The 27,764-nt window shown below is 39.0% G+C and overlaps 1 protein-coding gene across 5 annotated transcripts in view; it reads left to right on the forward strand.

Moving 5' to 3' along the window:
• LDAH (lipid droplet associated hydrolase) overlaps window positions 1–27,764 on the forward strand; it is a 165,164-nt gene that overhangs the window by 16,258 nt on the left and 121,142 nt on the right. For 3 of the 5 annotated variants that reach the window (XM_067544707.1, XM_067544708.1, XM_067544709.1), the window contains exon 3: window positions 26,168–26,302. In XM_067544707.1, coding sequence (XP_067400808.1) covers window positions 26,168–26,302 — 135 coding nt within the window. Of the gene's footprint in view, window positions 1–6,072; window positions 6,189–20,091; window positions 20,199–26,167; window positions 26,303–27,764 lie in introns of those variants that run through there. The other 2 variants (XM_067544711.1, XM_067544710.1) reach the window with 2 other exon arrangements.

A 27,764-nucleotide genomic window follows, 5' to 3' on the forward strand; every position in this document is an offset into this window, starting at 1 on the left:
TACTCTGGTACAATAAATGACTACTTAGGGGCAAGTTCAAAAATTAATAATTGTTTGGGGTATGGTGTATTTGGACACAAGTTGCTTCATTAAAAGATTGAAGCCCTGATCTTACTTCGATGGCGGATGAGGCCTCTTAGCATTAGGCACCTAAATGTTAATTGTGTGAAAATACATTAAATATGTATTATTTCTCAACTGTGATTGGCGAAAATCATATTGTATATTAAAGTATTTTTTATAAACCAATATCTTAATAATGTTGTATCCATTTCTACAGTAAAAAAAAGCATGCCGTTTCCATTGTTGGATTCTTATGCAAAGTTTTGGAAGACTCCCCAAAAGTCGTGTGTATTTATATCCCTTTGGGACTTGGGCACTACATTTTGTGTATTTAACTGCTGGAGAGTTGGATGTTCATGTCATTTTGACACATCAGCTAAAGTTAAAATGATCACTATTTAACGGATAGTCAAGAAATAATACTCCTAATAAATAAAGATCAGATGTTGCCACCTTTTCAAGGGAACATCTGGTGAAATAAGGTTCCAGCTAACACGAGTAAGGGTGGCAGAATCTGTTCCTGCAATGACCTCTGTATGGGCAGACCTTCCCACTGAAGTCAGCAGAGATCTTCAAAGGAGCAGGATCGGGACAAAGTCTGTAGCATGCAGTCTGCTTTTAATGGATGCGCTTCTGGAAGGCTAAAACAGGTCTGCTGAATTGAATAAGTGTTCCTTCCATTACTGTAGATGCTTTCCTGAACATTGCTCCTGTCTTCAAGTGGTGAAGATGGGAAAAGAATTGTTACGTGAGAGGTTGTGGAGTGGCAGTGCTACATAGATCTAATTTCCAAGAGAACCATTCTGCAGAAACTTTGTAAATGTCCTTTGACTAAACAAACACCCAGAAGGAGCAGAAGTGAAACATTCATAACAACATTTGTCCTTGCGGTTTGGGAGCCTTTACCAACAGCTGATTCACGTTTTTGCCATTTATTTTCAGTACAAATTGGAAGTTCCCCCAACTGTGAAAACAATTTTTAAAAAAGAAACAGGCTGCTAAACAAGATGTTGGATTAAGGAATAATGAATGATGGTGAGGGCATTTCCTGGCAGTCAGCAACCAGCTGGATGAGCTGAGAGCCCTTGGCTTTCCCCCAGTCCCATAACCCAGATTATTGTTTTTTCCGTTTTCACAGTTTATAGTAGCAATAATGACCTCCTGGTTCCTAGCAGTTAACAAAGTACCTTTTTATGTGTTAAAAAGTTAAAAATTAAATGACACTTTATCATGGATAAAGTGATCTGTTTACAGAGCTAGTCTTTACTTTAGCAATTAGCAGCTGTAGAGTAACCAACCAAAATTTGATTCTAAAGATTAATTCCATGGGGTTATATATGTATTGATTTCTCTTAAGGTGATTAATATTTTTTGACCTGAGATGTTAAATATTGACTGAAGCAAAGCAAGATGTCAAGTTTTTTCTCCAAGCTCTCAAAATTTAGGAAATGCTGGAATTAAGGTTTCCTGTGCAACCTTCATTCAGCTCCCTTGTGAGTATGTATTATGACAGTCTTCGATTACATGATCATATACTATTTTTTCCAAGCCCTGTTTTACCTCTGCTACTCCCTGCCCCTCCAGCCCTAGCCCCTGTCTCCCTGGTTCCCATCTGTGTTCCTTGCCCTTTCCCAGCTCCTAGCTAGAGCGGGAAATAGTTTTCCCCTCCCATGAAACTTTTAGAGATTTCAAAAATGTTCCCATTCCACATAGTCAATAGCTTGTGGTTAGGTTACTAGCCTGGGATGTGGAACACTCAGGTTCAAGTCACTGCTCTGCTGTTTTCCTACATCTTGGGTTAGTGCCCTTACCACCGGGCTATTCTGGGGTGGGTTTTAACCAAAAATTACATCCTGGACCTGGAAAGGATCGATGTTTTGTCAAACCAGGACATTCCCATGAAGTTTGGGATTTTGACAAATTGGCATAAAAGCTTTTTGTCTGAAAATTTCCTACCAGCTCTACTTTTGTTCCCTTTCCCCATTTTCATTTCCAGGTCCCATTTTCATCCTCTTCCTAACCCATCTGCACACGACTCAAGATGTTTCCTCTTCTCTGTCTGGGCATTGGCAGAGGGAATACTGAGTGCACAGGGGAGACAGTCTCCCTGCTCTCAGTTCTGGTGCCTAGCCCCACTCTGACACAGAGCAGTGGGGAGGAACAATTGCAGGGGAAGTCCTGCTCAGTTGGTCTCTGGGAACCATCTGGTTAGCATAGAGAGGCTGTGAAGGGGATGGCACATGCTTGGTGCGGACAGAATCTTTAGAGAAACAGGCCTCCAAAATCTTAATACTGAATGTATGCAAAGTGCAGTTTTTCAGAGGTTTATAACTTGGTGTGATTTGGGCTTTTTTTTTTTTTTTTTTTAAGGACAGAAAAAAAGGCACATCACTGATACCAGCATGACCCTCCTGTCAAATTTCAAGTCCCTTCTGCAAAGCACGGAGGCTCTAGAGCAGGGGTGGGGAACCTCCGGCCCGCGAAAGAATTTGATCCGGCCCGCGGGCGGGCGGGAAGTGCACGCCGCCGAAACCCTGCCGCCGAAACCCTGCCGCCGTCTGCCCATTTTCGGCGGCGGGTGGAGTCCGGAGGCGGTTACTGCGGTTAACTGTGCCGCCGCCGAATCCCCCCCTGCCGCCGAATCCCCGCCCGCCGCCAGGGCCACCATCAGGCCCTTGGCAACAAAAAGGTTCACCATCAGGCCCTTGGCAACAAAAAGGTTCCCCACCCCTGCTCTAGAGCTTCTTGCTGAAACAGTTGTATGGTAGTTGTAAGCGTTTTTAACATGGGTGAAACAGTGTTTTTCCCTCACTTCATTCTCAGAAACAGCTGAACTGTTTTAGCTGAAACTTCCAAAAAGTCTTCGCTTTAGGCAGGTTCCCAACATACAAAATTTCAACCCAAGCAGTTTGGCGCCTTTTTATATGTAAGCAGCTGAAAACAGTCTTATAATTGAAAGTGTGGAGCAACTTTCACTATAGGCATCGCTGGGTGATCTGCCTATAATAGGACACTGTAGATTGTTACATTCTGAATGTCTACCTACTAACTCTTGTCATGGATCACTTTTTTGTTACATTTGTACCTGTGCTAGCACAAAGGGCCTTTGATCTACGGTTACTGTAATACCAGACTTGCCAATCCACAGCAATAAAAAATCATGAGTCAGCCTGCCCTTCCCCCTGAAAAAATCATGAGATGAACTTAAAAGATCATTAGATTTTTTTTTTAATTCTTTCTTTTGATTTGCCTTCTGATTCTTGGGCCTTGAGATTTCACATTTTCAAACATTTCTCTGTAACCATAAGAATTAAAAAATAAATTAAAAAAAAAAAAAAAAAAAACAGCTAAGAGAAATCCTGAAGGGATGAATCAGAAGGCAAATCAAAAGAACTCAATTTTTCTTTTAAATCTAACATCAAATATTGTGAGACATAGTAAAACCATAAGAATTGACGGTAGTGCACAAATAATAATCTGAAATATCTAGAAATCTTTCCATTACGTTTGTAAACTTATAAGAAATTTAACAGTTTTCCCTTTTGTAATTAATATTAACAAGCTGGCATCGTTAGCATGAAATGATGTATTCTGGTAGCTGGGGCTGATACTGGGGTTAAGTGGGTATACTGACCCACTGAGGCATGTGACTTGTTAGGCAGATGTTTTTCTCTGGGGGAAGGAGGATCTAGGGTGTGGTCTGAGCAGTCCTGAGAAAGGATCCCTGGGAAGAGCATTTATTGTTTGTTTGTCAATAAAGCAAAATCCCCGGAAAGGAGTATTTGAGGTATTTGCCGACACTGTTATTCCAAAGGAGAACCCTTATCCTCCCTCCCTCTTTCCACCTATAGTTCATTGTAGTCTGTGGTTGTCTTATTTCAGATTAGATTGTAAACTCTTTATGGCAGATGCTGCATCTTTCTAAATGTTTGTATATATACTGTTTAACACAGTGGAACTTGATCCAGGTTGGGGATTTTGGACACAACTGTGATGATGATAAATTAATGGAGAATATTATGGAAAGGCCTTAAATCCATGGACTCTTTTTAGTTGGGATCCAGGTGGCAGAGAAGTAATGGTGGAAGAGAGAATGGGTTAACATTGTTGAAAATGTGAATTGAAATACATATAAAACCAAGTGTGAATGTCTACTTAGAATGTTAAATGTTGGATATTAACTTTTTATATCTTTATATATTGTGACTGCACAGTAGATGTTTTGTTTCCTGGTTTTAACTTACCTATGGGAAAATCATGTTCTAAAACACTTTTTCTAAAAACTGGAAGTGTATGTATCTAGAAATGCTTCCTTGGAAGCTGATGTCTTGGAAGCTGATGTCGGCACTGCTAAACATGCAAATTGGATCAGGAAGGGTAGTCTGCTTTTTAAAGCATTCACCTGGGATTTGGAAGACCTGGATTTAGTTCACTGCTCCGCCATAGACTTCCTGTGTGATTTTGGCCAAATCACTTAGGCCCATAAATAACTGTTGAAGCTCTCATCCTAACTCCCATTGATTTTAATGGGCATTAGGTACCTAAATACCTTTGAAGATTTGGGCGTTAATCTTACTTATAACTTTTCCTTGTAGTTTATAATGCACTAATAATAGTAATTAATAATCTATGCCTCCATTCCCCATTTGTAAAATGGGAATTATAGCATTTCCCTAACTCTCAGAGCTGTTGTGAACTTACACTGAAGGCTGAGAGATGCTACAGGTATTGAGGTCATATGTGTATCTGATAGAGAGAGAGAGATTTGAATACCCCTAAAGTTGGGAAAGCTTTACTTTGAATCTGAAATATAGCATGTGGTCCTATATATGATTTATTTTTAGGGTGGTTTTCAGTCTTCACTTCCCTTAGCTACTTACTGGAGTTGGCTGAAAAATGAAAAAACAACTTGGCAGATTATTTTGTAGTCCTCTGTGTTCCATGGGTTTAGAATTGAATTCTAATAGATTCTTGAAACTTTTCTGGAAGGTCTTTCTCAATTTTTAGCTCTTTTGGTATTTCAGTTTTGTTTTGTTTTCCACTCCCCACTGCTTCTCCTCTTTCTTTCATTTTTATTTGGTTGTTGGATGCAATAGAATAAGTGATGTCCATGGTTTTTGGTGTTTTTTGTTTTTTTTTTTTAAACAAACTGCAAGTTGTTCAAAGTTGAGGAATCTTTCAGAAACTGTAAAGCTAAGAGGGAGAGAGGGGGAGGGAGGGAACAAACAAATCCCAGGCATAATTCATTCTGTTGAATTCAATGGGAAAATGGATTTTTTTAAAAAAAATGAGGGTTGAGGGGATAGAGGAGGAATGGCTAAATTTTTCATTTCCGATTTATTGAAAACCTGAACATTTTTTAATATATTTTTTTTGTTTTGACCAGCTCTACTTATAATTCTTCTCCCCCATTTGTTTTCTTTACCTTGTAGTTTATAATGTTCTAATAGCAATAATCTACAATTCTATATAATGCCTTTCATCCAAGACTTTAAAAACATTAATTAAAATCACAAAACTCCTGTGGGGAGTTATATGATGGTATTATACCCATATCGTAGATGGGTAAACTGAGACAGAATGAAATAAGTCAGTGGTAAAGCCAAGAACAGGACACACACCCCTTGCTCTGAACACCTGGTTTAATGTAGTTTGGTTGGTTTAATGTAATATCAATTTTATTTTTCATAACTCAACCTTTCTGTCACTATAAATTTTTTGCTCTGGTGTTGGCCTGTCTTTATAATTCAACAAAATCTTTCGTAGCTACAGAACATCTAAGACAGCGGAGCAGCCTTGAGCAAACCTGAGATTTCTGATCCCCTTGCAATATATTCCCTGACACTAACATTCAGAATTAGGTGGGTTTCCCCCACCCACTCTTCCTCTAGCTTTGTAATTTTGTCACAAAATGATAAATAATTATTTCCCAGCACAGGTTTTTTTCACACTTGAAAGGCTTGTATTTATAGTTCTGTTCCCTTTGTTATAGGGTGAGGCATGGCAAAAGGGTGGCTGAATAGTGGGTTGATGAAAGGAAAATCCATGCAAGAGCTGATGGGTGAGTCTCTCCCCAGAAGCAGAGGATCAGGAGCCAGGCACTCCACTGGTCTGAACCGAATATGGTTAGTTCTAATGTAGATGATGATTCATTGTTCTGCTTATTAAAATGATCTGGTACATACTTTTCCAGTCTAATACATTTCAAGCATATGACTTGTTTTATGTGTAATCAAATCAAACTGTTTTTAGAGTACAGAAAGGAAAGATACCAAAATGCTAAGGACTCCTGCTCCCACTGGAATCAATGGCAACAGGCCCAAACTTTGCAGGGGATTTGGGAATATATCCTGTATATTTATTTCCTTTTAATTGTTTAATCAAACCCATACATAAAGGGTCAAATTGCTCCCAGCTTTGACTTGTAAAAATGGAAGGTGATTCAGAAATACTGCCGGATCCTGCGCTCACTGAGGTTGATGGCAAAGGTCCCATTGACTTTGTTAGTGAAGGATTAAGCCTATGGTGAGGGTTTTATGGCTGTTAAAATGCATAGACTTTAGTGGAGTTAATCCTGGTGTAACCATGACCAGCAGACTCATTTTTAAATATGACTGTCCTTATCCACTTTTGGTTCAAAATTTGTTTAATATCATGTTAGTTAACACATTCTTGAACTCAGTACTTTTCCCCACTGTAGACCACGCTCTGACTGTTTTACTATTAACACTTTTACTGTTGTATACTATTGTGTAAAAGGCAAATTAGGCCTAGATCCTGCCAGTGCTTATACATGTACTTAATTTTACTACCATGACCTATCCCTTTGACAGTAGTAAAGTTGTGTATATTTGCAAGATCAGGGCTATAGCTCATTCTGGCGGATAGCATCCGAAAAAGTAATGAACATTTATTTTTTATTTCATAGTGTTTGTTTAGCGTAAAATTAGCAGTGACGTGTAAAATCTACAATAGCAATATTTAACATCACTTGGCTTCATTGAAAACTGGGGCCCACAGAGTTTGATGGAAATTTCTTGTTCTGTTTTAAGAATATCTGGCTATTTAAGTCTGGGTATTTATAAAACACACAACTTAGTAAATAAATAGAGTACGGACTTATATAACCACTGTGCTATTTAGCTCAGTCTTCACAAAGTTTTCCTTACATATCATTGCAGGAGTACTTTGTAATAGCTCCATACCAAACTTCCTAACCCTTGATTTCATTGATGTAAACAGGGCAGTTTTGTCATCTTTGTGGTTTTATACGGGAAGTTTAGTTCATGGTTGATAATGCGTAATGTAAATCATAGCATTTTTTGTGGTAAGGTGTGCTTTCACAAGTTTAATGCATTAATATACAAGAATCTTTTTAGATTTTTATTTTTTGCCGTGCATGTAGAATACTCCCTTACTTGCCAAGTTTCCTGATCTGCTTGTTTGCAGTTTAGTTGCTCCTAGATTATTGGATCATCATGTTGTTTTACCAGTACATGCAGCAGTTTGATATTATTACATTTCTTTTTTCATTTTAAGGTTTAGCCTGTTATGGAGCTCTTCTTAATCTAAGACTGTCACTTGGCAGCATCTTGTTGTTTTCAGCACAACAAAAAATTGACAGGCACTGTATGAAATGCACTGCAAAGATGTTTTGGGGGCTTAGACCCTCATCCTGCCAACACTTAGGGATGTGTGTAATTCTGCTTGTATGAGAAGTCAGTGGGACTATTCATGGGAGTAAATTTTAGGTGTTGGCAGGTTTGAGACCTTAGTCACTTGTTGTTCTCAAAGTAAAATGTTTTTAATTTTAGTAAATTCTTATTTAAAGTGAAGTATTTTAAAGCCTTTACTTCCATTTGATTATGTATGAAAACGGAAATATATTTCAATACAATATGATCATCTTTTATTTTCTCTTGCTTCAGACAGAGGTCAACTTGTCAAAGGATAAGGAATATCAGAGATTGTGGGATAAAATCTAGTTGTTGCTTTCACAAATTATTCATTATACAAAGGGCTTATTACAGTTTTAAGGGAAATGTGAATTTTTAGAAATGACTAGATAAATAGATTTTTTTAATTAAAAATTAATTTGTTGGACTCTGAGCTCTGAAACATGATTCCTTGTTTTTTCACTCTTATTAAGATATGGGAAAGCTAGGTCTGAACTGTGTGCCCCTTACCCTGGTGAGCAGTTACCTGACAGAGTAGTTTAATAGAAGTCTACTGCTTCTTTGAGTAACTATTCACCAGTGTAAGCAGGGGCTTTGTAGTCTGACCGTTAATGAATTAAGTTCTACTGATTCAGCAAAGAACTTAAACCTATTTTAAATATTTTTTTTCTTCAATAGGCCTTAAAGATGTGCTTAAATGATGTGCTTGAATTTTAAGCATATGCTTAAGTGCTCTGCTGAAGCTGGGCAGAATACTGTTTTCTAGAACATGGGCTGAATCTTACCAAGGTTTACTCTCAGACATAGTGCTTTCTGCTGTGAGTAGTCACAATAAAGGTCAGAGGGAATATTTGCTGATCTGACATCTATGGAGATGACCGGTAATACTCTTAATAAAGTAGGGTAGAACTGGAAGCCAGAATGTGGCCTTTATAATTAGGGTCCCTACCAAATTCATGGCCATAAAAACGCATTATGAACTGGGAAATCTGCCACGGAGGGGTGGGGCTGAGGGCGCCCCAGCTGGGGCTTCTACCTTGTGCCAGGCTCCAGCCTCTAGTCCTGATGGGGCAGAAGAAGACAAGACTGCTTCTTCTTCTGCATTAGCAGGGGCTGCACTTTGCGGCAGGAGACAGTTATCAGCTCTCTTCCCCCCACCACACTGTGAAACACAACCCACGCCAGTGCCGGCACCATGCCACACCTGTCTGAAGCTTGTGGTTTTGGGGCAATGCAGCCCACCCCCGAACTACACCCATGTTAAAAAATGGGGGACATGGCCCTTGCCCTCCCGGACCCACCCACCTCTACAAAGGTTCCAGTGCCCTTGCCCCCAGCCCTGCGCTTGAGTTAAAGGGGACTTGGACTGACTCTGTGTGGGGGGTGGGGGCGACACATTGCCACTGACCATAAGGCCCTGGGAGGTTGCTCACTCATAAGGCTGGCCTTGCCCCCCAAAAAAGTGTCAACCCCCCCTCCCCCAATACCATGCAACTCTCATGTCTGCGCTGCCGTCTATTCTCTGTCTGTCCAGCTCTGAAGGCAGCACTTCCATCAGCAGCAGCGCAGAAGTAAGGGTGGCAATACTACAACCCCCTACAATAGTCTTGTGCCCTCTCCCGCTCCCCCTCTTTTGGATTGAAACTCCTATGGTTATAACACCATGATATTTCATATGTAAATATCTGAAACCATGACATTGACATTTTAAAAAATCTTATGACCATGGCATTGACCAAAATGGACCATGAATTTGGTAGGGCACTACTTAGATCTTCCTCTGTTAAGTGTTCATTTTTCCAGCTTTGTGTTTTGTACAGTCTCTTTAGGAGCTAATTCTATCTGCCATTTCAGTTTATTCTTCCTAACAGTTGTGCAAGTAGCATTGTAAATCAACTGTACAGATCTTTAAATTCACATGTAAAGCTTTGTAGCAGCTTCTTTGTTGTATCTTTTCCAATGTTAATAGTTTAGGGCTGGATTCTACCACCATTACTCATGTTGAGTAGTACCTCTCTATGCTAGGTCTCTGGATTTCACTGAGACAACTCACTTAGGACATGATCCAGAGGCCACTGTAGTCCATAGAAGGACTCTAATTGTCTTTAGTGCACTTTGAATCAGGCCCCTGTTGTCCCTGATTCAGCAAGGCACTTAAGCACATGCCTAATCATAAGCATATGAGTAGTCCCATTGAAGTTAAAATGGTTCTTCTCATGTGATTAAAGTTAGGCATGTGTTTAAGCATTTTCATCAGTCAGGGCCACAGAGAAGTGAATAATAACCAGAATGAGTAAGGATGGCAGAATTGCCCCTTTGTGCTATTCAGGAGTTATCTAAATATTTTTTTCTTGAGCTTTCATTGTTCTGAGAACTGTCTGTACAATCAACCCTCAGTGTTGAGTGGTGAAAGTGAAGTTTCTCTTTCCTTCCCTTCATTGATTACTACAGAAGCGCTCATAGTCAGATGTTTGTTGTTCACAGTTCTCACCATGTTTTGCAGACACAGTTTATTAGAAAACAAACAGAATTAACAACTGATAATAAGTGAGTCATGATCTTTGAATGTAGTGTTGAACAGATATGCCAGAAGATGGAGCTGTTTGAAAGATTAGCATAAATATGTTTTGGGAACTTTTTTGCTGCAAAGAAAGAGAGAGTCCTCTATCGAACACATTACATGGGGTGCAAGCAGTCATATGAAGGCATATATAAACTTAATGAAACTCCTCTGATGATATTTGTACTTCATGACAGTCTGTTTCAGTGGAATGTAAGGAGGCTGAATGTAACAGGATGATTGATTGGCTTCAGGCTATTTATCGTGTGAAACAGACTCCATCCTTTATTCATAGTGTGCCTTATAAAAAGCTGCTTTGCAAAGCGGAACTAATCTATTGCCCAATTCTCAAGTATTGTTTCTAAGTTGTAAATAATAATGTTCAATGATAATTATTTAACATATTAAAAATAAATACATAATTCCCCCAATAAAATAAAACAATGGCACATCTCTCCCCTCCTCCAAAGGCATCTGCACTGCTGATCCCAAGATTGGACCATCACCCACATTCTCATGAAGCTGAGACTGTCTGACTTTTCTGATAGTAGCAGAATATTCTTGGATTTTTTCTGAGTGACATTAGCTACACTATTGCTATTTTTGAGTGCCTTTAATCACAATCTTTGTGCTTCAACTACTCAGTCTGTAAAAGAGGGATAATAATTCATCTGTGTGGCTGAGTTAAACAATGTTTGTAAAGTGATTTTGAGATTTTAAGGCAAAATCTAAGTGCAGTTGCTGCTGAGGTTTAAATAACTTATGGATGTTTTGTGTTTACAAAATAAAAATAATATCCTGTTATGTTTGGATTTTTATATCTTTGGCTGACTAAAATCTGAGGCCCAAAGGAGCTAGCTTGTTTTTATATGGATATGTACTATCTGATCTCTCTATATGTGCACTGTGCTCTCTGTATGTACCCGAAGTACTGACCCCTCTTACTATGATATCCAAGTGCCTCACAGTCTTTTTTATGTATTTATTCTCACAACGGCCCTCTGAGGAAGGGAAGTGCCATTATCCCCATTTTACAGATGCAGAACTGAGGCACAGAGATTAAATGACTTGCAGAACATTACTCAGGAAGTCTGTGGCAGAGAGAGGAATTTAACCCAGTTCTCCCAGGTTAGAACCCTAACCACAGATTCATCCTTTCTGATGGGCTACAGCGCTGAGACCTCCACATAGTTATTCCATCATTAAACATGGCTGATAGCTCCTGACCCTATCTTTTTTTAATAACTTTCCTTCTGGTACTTCTTGTTGTTTACCACATACTGGTTACTGTGTACCCAATAAATCTGTTATGGATTGGCGAGTGGATTCTCCATACAGTAGAATTCAGGGCAGTTAGTATTTCTGCTGTGATTAATCTGCTGGGCAGTCATATATCAGCAGAGGGCAGTGTGATGAATCTGCTAAGAATTAATCTCTTCTGCTGTGCGGAGATGGATGATGAGTCTCCAGGAGCAGGGAGGTTCCATGGCATGTGGGGAGAAGTGGGTCACAAAGGGTCTGGCGGTTGGTGATTGGAAAAAGTTGACAGAATGGCATAGTGGGCCCCACCTGATGCTGAAGCCGAGAGGTCCTAGCACTTGGAGCACCTACAGTACTTGCCTCAGAGCTCATAGAACACACTACCAGACATCTAGAAGGGATGGGGTACCATTGCAATCCAGCATCCCACAGGAGGGCAGCGATTGTTCTACCACCCCCCCATCCCTTATGGCTTTTGCCAGAGAAGGGCAGCTTTGGTTTCCATCCAGGACGCTTGGGCAGTTCTATCAGTGGAAGCTGAATCTGGCACATGTCCTAGCAACAGCAGGCACTTAGGCATTATGGGGCACCAAAGAGGTTGAGACTGTCTTATGCAACCGCAATTCCCCTTAGCAGACTTCCTGTTGTTTGTGGACCTTAAGAAAGTTGGGGTAAATTTAGTCCATTGACTCTAGTAGTCTTGCTGAGATCAGAATGTGTTTTTTCTTGTGTCCTTTAAACATACAGTACCATTACTAGTACTGTGTAGGAGTGATAGGAAGTGACTGACAACTGGAAAGGAACTCTGGCAGTTTTGATATTTGTACTTAAATGAAACAACCAAAGGGAACAGATGACTCAGCACAGTTTAGTGCTTCAAGTTCCTGGGTATTCATCCAGGTAAAATATCCCATGGAGAGCAAAATAACTTCTCCCCTTCCCACAATTACAAGTTGAGGAAGAAAATACTTAAGTTATGAAGAACACAATTCTGTGCTACTCTGACATATACAGTACAGGTAGCACTTTTCTGATTCACATGGTAACTGAGAAGCATGGCAAATGATTGAATTTCACAAACTTATAAATGAAGAGAAGCAAACAGGAAAAAAACAAAAAAAGCAGCCAAGTAATTCTGCTTTCTACCCCGCCAAGCAGCAGCACTTCATCACTTACAAAGCTATCCCATTTACATGGTGCATGTGAAAGCTGGCTAACTGACACCTCTCAAAATGTAATTGTATACAGGGAATCATCTCCGAACAGGTATGCTTCTAGTGTGGTCCCACAGCAGTTCTTGATCTTGTGTTGTTTAACATTTTTATCAATGTCCTGGAAGAAAACAAAATCATCACTGTAAAAGTTTGCAGATGATACAAACATTTGGGAGATGATAAAAAATGAAGGACAGGTCAATTTAATTCAGAGCGATCTGGATAGGATAACTAGATAGTAAGGGTGAAAAATTGGGACCAGGGTGGGGAGTAATAGGTGCCTATATAAAAGCCCCAAATATCAGGATTGTCCCTATAAAATTGGGATATCTGGTCACCTTAGATCTGGATTTCTTGGTAAACTGGGCTCAAGCAAACAATATGCATTTTAATATGGCTAAACGTAAACGTATACCTCTTGGAACAAGGAATATAGGCCATACTTGCAGGAGGGGGGACTCTATCCTGGGAAGCAGTGACTCTGAAAAAGATTAGGTGGTCATGGTGGATAATCTGCTGAACCTGAGCTTCCAGTTTGATGCTCTGGCCAAAAGAGCTAATGCAATCATAGGATGCATAAACAGGAATCTCGAGTAGGAGTAGAGAGGTTATTTTACCTCTGTATTTGGCATTGGTGCAACTGGTGCTAGAATACTGTGTCCAGTTCTGGTGTCCACAATTCAAGAAGGGTGTTGATAACTTGGAGAGGGTTCAGAGAAGAGCCATAAGAATGATTAAAGGATTAGAAAACATGTCTTTAAGTGATTGACTTAAGGAGCTGAATCTATTTAGCTTAGCAAAGACAAGTTTAAGGGGAGACCTGAACACAGCTTACAAGTACCTATGTTGGAAACAAATATTTAGTAATGGGCTTTTCAGTCTAGCTGAGAAAGGTATAACACAATCCAAGGGCTAGAAGTTGTAGTTAGAAAATTCAGAATGGAAATAGTGTACATTTTTAACAGTGGGAGTAATAAACCATTGGAACAATTTACTAAGGGTCATGGTGGAGCTCTAATCACTGGCAATTTTTAAATCAAGATTGGATGTTTTTCTAAAAGCTGCTCTAGGAATTATTTTTGGAAAGTTCTCTCACCTGTGTTATACAGGAGATCAGAGTAGATGATAATAGTCCCGTATGGCCTTGGAATCTATTAATTTCTAGGTTTCTATGAGTCATTAGGAGAGCAGTTCATGATCTTGAACCTATTCTGATTGTTTTGATTGAAAAATATAATCTGCTTTCTCTGATCAGCACTTCCACAATACACCCCCAAGTGAACTTAACTTTGCATAATTATAATGACACAATACTCTTTTTTGCCGAACCATAAGCTTTGTGGTGTGGTGGACAAGGTAATGAACTTTGAAATCTGTGTTCTATTCTGGCTGATTTCCATGGCTTATGAGGCCGTGAGCAAGTCACTTTACCTCTGTTTCCTCACGATTAGAAGGGGAATAATTATATTTAGCCTTTTATATCAAGTGCTTTGAGATCCACACATGACAAGCACTGTACGGTCGTCAGTGGAAAGACTCCCATGGAGTTCATTGGCTTTTGAATCAGGTCCTAATAATGCTAAATATTTGAGTAATACTGTAAAATCTGACTGTTGCTGTGCTTTGTTTCAGCTGAGTCATCACACTGGCTTCCACTGCATTTAAAAAGAAAAAGAAAAAAAATCTTTCCTTAAAAATAGGTTGTGCATATTCCATGCTTCCTTCTTCCTTGGGCAGAGAGAGGCCTATGATCTAAGTTTGGGATGCTACTTTTGTTGCATTCCCCAGTGCTGCAGAAATCCTTCTGATGGATGGAAACTTTTGGAAGCGTGGCTCCTGCAAGACTGACTGGGCAACACAGCAGAGACAGAGCGGGAAAAGCCCCTTTATTATGATGCAAAATCTTTAAGAATTTTGGAGCCATCCTGAGCCATGGAGATGTTTTTAAACAGTGGCATGTTTCTTACCAGTTGCCCCATGAAGCAGAAGGAAAGAGGAAACTACCTGCTGTTAGATCGGACTGTGGAGGGAATTCAGTTTTGGTGGACTCAACATCTTGCATAAATAAGAAGTTTAAAATGTTAGTAACTGCAGCAGCAGTATATAATGTAGTTCTTCCTTCCTGGCCACTTCTGCTGGAAGTCCCTGAGCTGATACAGATCTGAAGTGACATTTAATACTTTGACCTGCTGATCTCTTTAAGTCACAGAAAGTAAATATGTCTTCCACGCTCTGAATCTAATTAATGCACAGGCCAGGCCTCATTCATCCCTTGGTATAAGCCCATAGGAGTCAATGGAGTTATGCCAGGGATAAATCTGAACCACTATTTTTTAAAATAGTTCAAATTGTGACAAACTGGTCAAGCCAAAAAGTCAAAGCTGCCAGTCTGTTCTTTTCTTCTCCTGTACCTGTGTGTTGCAGTGCTCTCCAGTGAGTATGCTAGTATATAGAATAGGCAGCACTCCTTACTCATTCCTGAAGAAGTAAAAACTCCCATAATAAACAAACAATAACTTGCAATTTCATCATGCATTTCCATCTCTGTCTTAAGTTTTAGTGTCCTTTTCTAGTACCCAGGCTTCATCTAAGGACAGGCCCACCAACATCAATTCCAGGCCTCAGGGAAGAACAGTCAATGGCCCCCTTAGGAAGGGATGGCTGAGGTCCGAGTGGGCTTCTGCCGGAAGTTTTTACTTATTTATTATATGCCATGCAGGTTCCTGGGCAGCTGAGGAGGCGGTATCTGCTACTCAGCTTCCTGGGTCCTGTGGACTTCCCAGGGAGATTGCTGATGAACCCAGGAAGCTGAATAGTAGATACCACCGCAGGTGCCCAGGAACCTGCATGGCACATAATAAATAAGCGTGGCTCAGGGAAGGGGTGGAGAACGCGAGCTGCAAGGACCTCGGTAGAAGGGGGGATATGGAGGAGAGAAGGATACGTGCCCTCCCATCCACCCACGCCCTTTTAAATCGCTGGGTCCCTAAACAGTTGCCTCCCTTGGCTTCCTCTATCGGGGGACCTGTCTGAGGAGGTCAAAGCCCTTCACAAGCATTAATGATTTTAACTTTGCAACACTCGTGTGGTAGGGAAGTATTATTACCCCATTTTACAGATGGAGAAACTGAGGCACAGAGAAGTTGACTGAGATGAAAAAGGAAGTGTGTGGCAGAGCCACTAATAGAAACCATCTTTCCCCAGTCCTTTGCCTGACCCACAAAGCCACTGATGTCAGTGGGAGTTTTACCTGGGTTGGGAGTCAGTAAGGAATATAGGCATGGGTCCATTATTAGAGATCAGGGAGCAAAACCTAAGGTATTATCTTTTCTTGAAGACTCAAAAGTGAGAAAAGATGCCAAATTGCCTTTTAACATCTCTGTAAAGGGTAGTGGTCCCTTGAAAGTTCTGAATATCCTGAAGGAATCTTCTCTTTTTCTAAGGAATGCAGACATAATTTTTCTAATCCTCTTCCATTGTTAACATTAGTCATTGTATGCATTTGCTTACTTTGTCTGTAAACTTTTATAGTGAAATTATCAAAACCACACACATTTTCCAGTTCTTCTCATTCTGGTACAGGGTTGGGAGACCTTCAGTTTATATTTGAGAACATTACATTCAAAGATGCAAAGAAATGTAATTGCTTTCTCATCTCCCATCTCCACTTAACCTTGGATTCTACACCAGTGGTGGATAAAATCACAGAATCATTTGCTAAACAATGCATTGTAGCCAAATAATATTGTGGCCAGATTATTTTTTTAATGTTTTTTAGCCATAACTTTGTTGTCTTATATTTCTCTACATTGAATTGCATAAGAGTATGTCTGTCCATTTGTAGCCTGTCCAACTCCATTTGGGTTTCTCTTGCCCTCTTTCCTTAAATTCCAGTTTTGTCTCACGGAGTTTTTTTCCCCCCCAACTTTCTCCATACATTTTATTACAAATTGATATAATCAGATTCTACCCAATAGTAATTTTTGTGCCATTCTTCAGTCCTTGTTCTTCATCTCATACCTTTCATTACCAAGAAGATTGATTCCCCTTAAGTCTGATTCTGCTTCATTAAAGCCAGTGGGAACACTCCCATTGGTTTAGGACCCAAACCAAAGCTCATTGAAGACTACCATTGACCTCAGTGGATTTTGGATCCAGGCCATCAGAGAGGAGTAGGATCTGGCCACATCTTAAGTAACACCTTACATCACATTTACTGGCCTCCTAATTTTATCGTTTTTGTGATATTGTTTTAAAAAAACAAACAAACAGATAAATCAAACTGAGTTACAGCAGCTTTGAAGTCAGTTACTGTGCTTTTTGGTTGGGGACTAGTAAACTTAGAAAAGATTCTTTGGAACTGCTTAAAGGTCATTCACAATTAGTCATTTGGAATATTTTTCCAGAATGCTATAAGGAAGATTAATTTCTTAAGGTCACTGTCTGATCATTGTCCTTTTGAGAATAAAACAGAAAAGTAATTGGATTACCTTAAACAGACCTCAGTACAGGTTGACTAACTTTTATTTATTTATTTTTTTATCAAATACTTGGGTTATTTTTTTGGTTTTTTGGGGGTGCATGTTTTCCCCCTTCTCTTACTTTTTCAGTCGAATAATACATAAAGAATAATGAAATACAAAAACCAATATTAAAAATATCATTGTCATTCAGCAGGGTGCCTTGTTTGTTCTTTCTGTAAAATAAACTGGTTATATGTATTGCTCGGCTTACACTATATAAACTAGGTTCCAAGGATCCTTGTATGGTTTTATCTAATTTGAAAACAAAACGTAAATGTGACATTGTTTTAGATTTCAAATAGGAAAATTACAAGTTCATTCATTTCAAGGAAAAAGCATTTATACTTGAATTTATTAAATCTATTTTTCCTTATTCTTGAGTCCAATGTGTTTTTGTTTTAGACTTTCTTTAGATAGCAAAAATAAAAACAGAAAAAAAAAAAAAAATAAAGGACCAGAACTTCATCAGGTACAACTGCAACATGCAATGGAGCTACACTGATTTATACCAGATAAAGATCTGGCCCAGGACGAATGCTCTTTTTTTTTTCCTATCTAAAATACATAATACTTCGTGTTAACATCTGACTTCTTGAGTGTTTACATATTACGTCATTCATTAATACTTTTTGACATAATTGTTTCTGTGGTCTTGCTTAACTTACCTTTTGCTGTACCAAGAAATATAATTAAATGTTTGAACTCTGGTGGGGAATAGAAATAGAATAGAACTTAACCTGTGGGAAGTTGTGGGGGTCACCATAAAAGTTTAGCAGGATGCAGTAGTCTCTTGTACTGTCCATTTGTTAGTCTGATAGCATCATCTTAACTTTTTTCTGCTTCTAATAAATATTTATTAGGAATATTGCAAAAGTTTCATAACGAATTAATGATTAATATACACCTATGACTTGCTGTGTTTATGTACATTTTAAATCTGGGTGAAGGAGGAGCTGGATTTGGAGGTAATTATTAAAATATGACATTGCACTTGATAAATGTTATGCATCACTACAACACTGCTTACCAATGTCTATGTCCAAAGGTTCCACAGATGCAAATATGGCATTTCAAACTTCAGTTATCTCTAGCCTACATTGGCATATGCTCTTATTCATACATGGAAAATCAGGATGCACTGTCCTGTTGTGATTTCTCGCCCTCAATCCATAGAATTGATTCACAGGCACAATTGGTTAACTGGTTAGGTTCAGGTTTGTTTCTTAGGCTGGCAATGAGACCTCTCATAAGTTAATTCATCCTACAGATGGAATTTAGATAGGTAGGTTGCCCACCATTCTGTGATTACTGGGTTCCACATGCCTCTTCACAGACAAAATAGTCTGATTCTTACAGCTATCTGGGCAAAAATTCAGTACATGAAGAGTGCAAGAGGGGAAGAGATGGGGTTTTGGGAACCTCAAGGACAAAATAAACTATGTTAAAACAGGTGCCTTACAGAATCCTTCTGAGTTACTAGTCTCGAAACGTGGACAAGTGACTAAGTGCAAAATGCAGATTAGGTCACCTGTTTACATAATGGAGGCAAAAACTTTAAGGTGCTCTTCAACAGAGTTCGTAGCTCCAGAGAAATGATGGGTCAAAGTGAAGTCTGGTGTGTGTTTCTGCATAAGATACTTGCAGTTGTCTGCACTTTGGTTATGTTTAAGGGAAAGGATAAAGGAGAGAGATCTTCATGCTCTTCTATGGGCACACAGGTAAGAAATGAAAGTTAATTGACAAGCTAATTATGCTTATTATTTGTATAAATATAAAATATATTTGCTATATCTTATTTGCAATTCCTTTACCCAGCATGGCATGGAAACCTCTGTTTCCCTTTAAAGCCAAATCTTGAGTTGTCTGGGGGGGAGGGGTGTGTGTGTGTGTGTGTGTGTGTGTCCACAAGCTTTTCCCATGTGTGAGAACATCATTGTATTATGTTCATGGTCCATTTAAATCGATCTGACATGAACATAGGCGAGTTACATCTCCCCCTGCCTTGATTGCTGGACTGCAGCCAAGGTTAGATTAAGCTTCTGTGAGCAAGAAACTTGTCATTGTGATTCCTCAAGTCAGAATTGGAAGCCATGGCAGCCCTGGAAGGGAGTGATTGGAATCCATGTGACAGAAATGAAATCTCTGGGGTCCTGCTGTGCACCTCAGATTTAAACTTTCATTTATGGTTGCTCATTTCAAAACCATTCAGCATTTGGGTTTTGTTGAAACACATTATCACGTGAATCTTGTTTACAAAAATACTTCATTCTGAAACTCTGGAATGTTTCTAAAATTAAATCTATAGCAAATACTGATATATCTAGCAGTTATAAAACTCTTTGCAAATCCACTGCTGCCTATGTATCTCCTTTCATTTATTCATAAAGCTTCTCCCAATCTTTATGCTTTCTTCACACTTCTCTACAACCGGTGCATCAGATTTAGACCTTGTGTATATTGGAATCTCCAAACTAAATTGGACTAGTGATCCAACTACCTCAGTATCTTGTCTCCAAGAGTGGCCAATACCAAGTTGTTTAAGAAGGTGCAAGAAACGTTATATTAGACAGTTACAGAATAATCTGATATGACAGAGTGTTAGGTGTAGCAGCACCCTGGACCCTGAGGTTGCTGCAGCACAGAGAAGGCTGCAGGTTCAGCTGGGAGCAATTAACCAATTTCTGTTGCGGGAATTACTGACACCTGGGTGGTAATTGCTGGGCTAATGAGACATTGGTTCAGTAGCTGGGTGGAGATATCTATCTCCACCTACCATCTGCACCCAACTGCTGAGCCAAACGTCAACCAATGTCAAATGATATCAGTGTGTGTGTATGGTTGGGAGGAACAGGAAGTCCTGGGAAGCTCAGAGGATGAGCTGGCGGAGGAGAGAGAGCTGTGTGTAAGTCGCCTCCTGCTGTATATTTGTGTCATGTTCTGTTTTGCTTGGGAACTGAAGAATAAATGTACATGTGAAAGGGAAACAGCTTGACTGTGAGAGACCATGAAAACAGGCTAGGCAGCAGTATTCACTGAGTAGCTGCAGAGGTGCCCTGTGTCAGCTGCCCACAGTGCATTTTTTTTCTAATTCCTATAAACTAGAGGGTGGCTTATGTCTTGAGGCAGAGCTGTTTATACCCCTTCCAAAATTGTTTGAGTTGTTTGTTCTTTCTTCTGCTCTGTATTCCCCCTGGAGTAGTCTGGTGCCCCCAGGCTGGGAAACAGGGCTGTGAAGTCAGTTGTGTTCCTGAGTTACCCCTTTCTTGGTTGGAACTGGATTGTGTGGTGTGTGGACTTGTCTATACAAATGCTTAGTTCCTGGCAAACTGGGGTGTAAATCTACCCCTCGCTAGCATGTTGCACACTGTCCATGTGGACCCTGCTGACATGCACTAAAAATTCCATAGTGCCCTTTAATCTATTCCTGTTTCAGAGACAAGCCCTGTGTGTATTGTCTTTGTGTCATGTGCCTACTGTTGTTTAATGGTACACTAAACTTTTTACTAATCTAAACATACCACTTTTATATTTTATTGGTACTGTGGTTTTGGGGACGTTGTGAGTTGTGCAGTAAATTTGGAGATTATTTCAAAGTATGTGGGGCTGTCCACTACCAGTGTTTTCCTGATTCAGGCTACATATTTAAAAAAAAAAAAAAAAAATTGTTGTAGAAAAATTCAAACTGCTTGAGACCCCAAAAGCTACTTGTTCACCCCTGCAAAGAATTTCCAAATGATTGGGTCTTATCTATCGAAAAGCTACATGTCTTTACTGCAGTCAGTTTGCAGGGGCTATAGCGATCTTAAAATGAACATTATTCTTTTTTTTTTATATTTTGTGGACAAAAATTATGTGGTTTGAAGTTAACTTGGATGGCGATACTAAATCTGATTCCATACTTCCTTACTTATATAGAGCTTAGTTACTTTGAAAGTGCAGTAGCGTGGGTATTAAGGTATTTCCTACTACGTGTGTGTGCGTACATCTGTTTAAACAGACCTACAGTTTGCCTCTGTATCACTTTCCAGAGGATATGTTGTCATGTTGTGGCAGCATTGCTATTGTTTATAGGTGCAACACTGGGGCAGAACCCCAGCCAGTGTAAACTGTCGTATCTCACATCTAAGTCCCTTCATGGGCAGAAATGCCAGATACTAAAGGCCTCTTTAATCTAGTAGAGAGAGGCATAATTGGAACCCATGTCTGGAAGCTAAAGCCAGACAAATTTTAAATTAAAAATAAAGCACATATTTCTAACAGTGAGAGTTATTAACCATTGGAACAAATTACCCCAGGGAAGTGATGGAGTCTCCATCTCTTGATGTCTTTAAATCAAGATTGGATGTCTGTCTGGAAGATTGGCTTTAGCTAGGCACAAGTTATTGGGCTCAATGCAAGGGTAAATGCGTGAAATTCTCTGTCCTTCCTTACACAGAAGGTCAGACTATGATCTAATAGTTCTTTCTGGCCATAAACTCTATGAAGCTGTGAGTTTATTATCACTCACCCAACTTTTCTGTCATCTACAAACTTAATCAGAGATTTTGTTTTCCTCCAGGTCACTAATAAAAATGTTAAATAGCGCAGAATCAAGAACTGATCCCTTCGGGACCCCACTAGAAACACCCATTAGATGATGCTTCCTCATTTGTAGCTACATTTTGAGACCTGTCAGTTAGCCAGTTCTTTGTTCATTTAATGTGTGCCATGTTAATTTTATATCGTTCTATTTATTAATCAAAATGCCATGCTATATCAAGTCAAACGTCTTACAGAAATCTAAGCATTTCCATGAATACTGTTACCTTTATCAACTAAACTTGTAATTTCATGTTAAAAAATCAAGATATTTATTTCTGTTGTGCTCACTCTTTATCAATAATTGATTTAATATTTTCAAAAATACAAAAACCATAACCAAGGAAGCACAGTGGAGGATATCTGTTTGATTTATACTTCTTTGTATAGATTAATCTTTGGAACTTGAAACTGCTAGCTTACATAAATGATTCAGTTGCCCTGAGGTGGCTAAGAAATGATGTGTTGCTCAAATAAACTTGAGTACCCTTCAAATGGTGAAAGTTGATACAGCGTATTGCATTCACTGAGGGTTTCTGTTTTCAAACAGTTACTTGCTGGGGTAAAGAAATCGAGATATGCTGCAGGGTGTTTGTTTTGGTGCTATTGGGAAACCTGTAGAATGGACAAATAAGCAGCAGTGCATTCATTGCTCCAGGGGCATTTACCACTGTGATAGGCCTGGCAGTTCATCTCCCCCTCCCCCAACAAGGTAAATAAAATTTCAATTGTTTATTTAGTTAGAAGAGCTCCTAAAAGTATTTTGGTCACAAACCAATACACGGACTAAAACCCATTGTCTTCTATTGGTGTGATAGTCCTGTCTAGGACACATTTGCTACCTTTGTAATTGTGATGCATGGAAATGCTTTGCTTAGATTCCTTTTGCACCAAGACCAACACCCCCCCGCCCCTTCCAAAATCCTCTTTTACTGACAGACGCCTTTTAAGTCTTTCAGACTGACCATGCAAAGCTGTTGAATGTGATGCTGGGATGTAGAAGTTTGAAATACCATAGGTAGTAAACTCCACTGGACTTTGAGATTACAAATGTTACCCTTAGCTGGATGCTTAAGTTTGTCTACAGGGCAGTTTGGGAGCATCTTCCCAGTGTAGGTAGACAGACATGTTAACTCTATTTGAGCTAGTATGCTAAAAATAACAGTGCCACATGGGTGGCAGCTCCGACTAGCCATCTTGAGCACAAACCTGCCCCGACCCCCTGGCTATGTATTTAAGCAGCTAGGCAATCTATTGCCTCTGCTTCCCCAGTTATAATGCTATTCTTAGCATGCTACCTTGGGTAGCGCTAGTGTCTGTCTACCCTTGCTAGGATTGTAGCCACACCCGGTGTGTGTTTTTTACCCAGCTGCATTCTACACATACACTGAGAGGCTTCCATTTTCCACCACTTCTAGGGCTTTGGCATCTTGGGCTTTTCGAGTGGGTGAGGTGCTATATTCTGCTGTCAGTTACGCTGCTGCAAATCAGAAATAACTCCATTGAAACTGAAAGTTCAGTAAGCAATTGGTTTCTAACCACTCTTCAGTTCACCGTGGAATTTCTCTACACAGCTTTTTGTTGGTAAAACCTTGACATGCTAGCTACTGATTTCTTTTTTATTCAGAAGCTCATTTTCAAGACATCTTTAAGTATCAGTAGCTGTTTTAACAATTGACTGCACAATATTTTATCCTGAACAGATGCTTATAATGAGGGTTCGGAATGGGGCACGGTTGCCTGCTTTTATGGATCTTATCTCTTCCCTGTCTAAAATAAACTTCTGATAGCGACTCCATTTATCAGAGAGGATAGAAATCTCCTTTGTCTCAGAAAAGCATTAGTCACAGGTGCCATGAGCTACATAGAGGATTTAACACAAAGCCTGACAAGAACCCTATAAACACTTCAAACTTTCACTGTTCTTCAGCTGGTGACTGAAGCATGAGAATACTTCCATACTAGCTGCCTTAGCTGATGATGAGAGAGAATGTGTAAAAGCTCTGGACATTGATTGTTTTTTCTCTTTGGTTGTTTCTGAGTTATTAAAGAAAGTAGAAGCTGGTTGAAAATGGATATTGGAAACATTAAGAGAGGAAAATACTGCTTTGAGGTTGACTGGATTCCTTGACCGTAAAACACCTTAATGCATTGTATTTCAGAGTTGAAGTATAATGCAGGAACGTTTCTCAATGACCAGATATAGAATATCTTTGGGTAGCTACTTTCATCTTCTATCTTGCTGAAAGACAGGCTTCCTTTTTTGTAACGTGAGTTCAAGATGTTTGTCAAGTGGTGCCTAGAGTCCTTTACAATGTCTTTCTACCTCTCTACATGAAGCATTTTTTAAGGAGTGCTGTATAATTTAAGCATTTCAGTGGTAGAAAATACATTTTTGCTCCTTTTTTATTTTCTCAAGAATATTGTTTAATCAAAAATCCAATATTTTTTTGTTTTATTTGATACGTATTAAGTAGTTCAGTTGTATAGAACAGGCATTTTAAAAATGGATGCATTTGTAATTTTTCCTAATTAAATTTTCCTAGGTACTAATGTTAACATTGTAGTGCTTCTTTGATCATACATACAATATTTTTCTCTGTTTGCATTGTGATTTTGCTAATGAACATCATGGCTTTGAAAACATAAAATATTGTTAAGAGTGAAATCTGTTTATATTGGTACAGTTTTCTAACAATACATTTATTTTTAGAATATTACTTCTATTAAACCTCAAACAGTCAGATGTAGCACAAGCAATTAGCTGATAAGTGAAGAAGGAAGAGCATGTTCAACGTATTTTATAGGTGACACCTCTTTGTATAGTATGGTATTTACTGTATAATACTAGAAGAATAAAAGGGCTAAAGTGAGAAATTTAAAATAAATGAAAATGTGCAGCACAGAAAGAAGGAGGTGGAATAAACTTAGATATGATCTACACACAGCTTTTGTACCAGTATAACTCTTTTGCTTAGGACTATGGATATTTTTATCAAAATAATTGTACTGGGACAAACTTGAGTGTGGACACAGTTATGCTAATATAAAGGAGCCTTATACTAGGATCGCTTATTTCCCTTCCAGCACCTTTATACTAGTATAACTGCATCTACGCAAATAGGGGTTGTACTGGTATAACTATACTGGTATAGTTAAAGCTGTACAACTTTTGTGTGCAGAGAAGCTCTAAGAGTTGTTCTGCTGATTGCATCCAAACTTTAAGCACTACTGATAGAAGAAATACTCTTGCTGATATACCCTTAATGTAATGGTGGACTCTGCCCTTTTTTTAATGGGACATATTCTGAATTTCTCACTCAGTCACCGAAGTGTAGCTTCCGATGTCCCTAAAAACAATAAACATCTTGAATGGAATTTTCAAAGGTGCCTCAGGGTCTTAGGCATCTAATTCAGTTTCAATGGGAGTTAGTTCCTTGGACTCATTTGAGAATATCATCCTGTATTTTTAAGTAAGTATTGGTGATAATTTAAAACAAAATGACAATGCTTAACCTTGAAATATACTTGAAAGCTGCTGCTAATTTATAAGAATTCAGGTGCTGCATCACCATTTCCAGGCAGCTACATTCATTCAAATAACATAACCCTTTGTTTGAAAGGATTATGTTACTATAACATGAAGGTTGCAAAATTAACCATTCAAAAAGCAGGAAATACCAAAGTTGAGGTTGCATGCACAACAGATTTTATGCAATCTAATGAGCTGCCAGTGTGGACATGGTAGAAAATGTCATATTGTTTTATTGGGCCAAGAAAGACCTTCTTCACTTTCCCAATGTGACACAAATCAACTCTTAAAGAGGTACAGGAATGTTATGAAGTTTCATAGAGCAGAGTAGCAGAACCTCTAGTATCTACATCATGACATGTGGAGAAATCATAGTGATATTTACATTCAACACTCATCAGTGGGTTCCCCCAGAGCTACCTTCTTCTTATCATGGATATTTGTTAATACATAATGTAGGTATAATTTATATGAATTTTCAAACACAGTTAACAGAAATTAACAGCTTGAGCGTCAGTGGAAAAAGACATTGCTTTCAGTGTGAGTAGCAATGCACTTTTCATTGTGGTTACTCTCTGAGCTTCTCAAAATTTAGGTCAGAAGAACTGAAGCAGTTTGGTACTGTCGTGAAATAAGGTTTACATGCATATAAAAATATCAGAGGTACGAGATACAACAATTGTTTGTTTTATAATGAATTGCAATGTAGTTTGTCAGTTGTAAGGTCAACACTCACCATACTTGTGTGTTTCTCTTCTCAGGTAACCCAGGACTGGCAGGCTACTACAGGACCTTCGTACAGGCATTGTACCATAGATTAAACCAGCGGTATCCAGTTTGGGTTGTGAGCCATGCTGGGCACTGCAAGCCTCCTTATGGCATGGGAATGACAGAAGGTACTGTACTGTATTTTGTAATGTACACACATTTTACAATAGCAATGATTTGTCCCGCAAAACCTGTGTTTACTAATCATATCACTTAACACCTCCATGGCACTATTCATCTTTGGAATGCCCTGCAGACGTTCCCTCAGAACATCCTTGTGAGGGAGAAAGTACTTTGAGTGTTCTTATTGTCGTCTCTGGGCTCCTCTACATCAGAGAGTTGCTTCAGGTTAACTAAAAGTATTATTTTAAAACTGATTTTAGTTCTACTGGCTCAAGGGATGTGGACACTCTTAGTTCAGTTTAAAGCAGATTTATTTTGGTTTAGCATAAATCAGTTAGAGATGGATTTAAGATAATTGGAAATATTTTGGACTTTAACCAAAATCCAAGTGTCTGTATGTTGCTTTGCACCGGTGTAATTAGATTGATTTAAAACCCGTTTTAAGATAAATCAGTACAACTTTAGTGTGTAGACAGGACCTCTGTCTTATATATGGAGTGGGAGGGGCAGGTGAGAAGGAGCACAGTGACATAGCCCAAGGTCATGGAAGTAGTGTGGCCCTATCAAAAGCAGAGGACAAGGGTTCCTGGCTTTCAGGCCTACACCCAGACCACTAAATTGTACTTCTCTGGTTTTAAATTACTTTCTTAACTGTTAGATAAATCTGAACATTTGCTCTTTGCATTTACACCTGCACAAAGCAGTTTTCAGGATCAGGGGCTTAAGAGCAGAAATGTTTAGGGTAAGTTTACTTCCATCAACATCTGCATCTGAACTTTTGAGCCTTTGTATTTGCTTCTGTAATTTCAAGGTTGAAAGTGAAATCTGAAACCTAATGGAGTTTTTGTCAAATTGCTACTAATCATTCTGGTCAGATGTCAAACTCGAAGCCACACATTAACACTTTGGCACTGTGAGATGAGAATTCCCCATGCTTCTAACTACAGTACTAGCATAGCATAGCATACATTAGGATCTGCACTTGCCGGTAAGCCTGCAGCACTATGGAGTTAATAAAAGCATGGAAAACTATTGACGTATAGTTACAGGAAAAAAATTAATGAAATGATGCTAAGCAAGGTTTTAATGTAATTTTTTTGTTTATTTGTTTTATTAAGAGCAGGAAGTTCAAGTCCTGTTGCTGGTGTGTATTTAGAATTTATTTAAAAATATTCCTCAGGGAGCTTTCTCAAACTAGTCTTCTAGAAAATCCAAAAATTGTAGTAATTTTAAAAATATAGTATTACAAAACTGATTTCTTGAGTAGGGCAGCAAGCTACACTCTGCGATAACACATTAAGAATGTAGCAACAAAAATACAGGTAATTTCTTGTTAACCCAAGGAAAAATGCTTGAGCTACAAGTCCTTGAGTTACATCTCATTATCACAATCATAAATTGAGTGCAATTGGGGGAACAGATGTTGGTCAGTGTTGGGAGAAAGGAGAACAGGAAATAAAAAAGTAA

This window comes from Emydura macquarii, unplaced genomic scaffold (assembly GCF_026122565.2).
Source record: "Emydura macquarii macquarii isolate MOO-44397 ecotype Brisbane River unplaced genomic scaffold, CSIRO-AGI_Emac_v2 contig_1027, whole genome shotgun sequence".
Lineage (NCBI taxonomy): Eukaryota > Metazoa > Chordata > Testudines > Chelidae > Emydura > Emydura macquarii.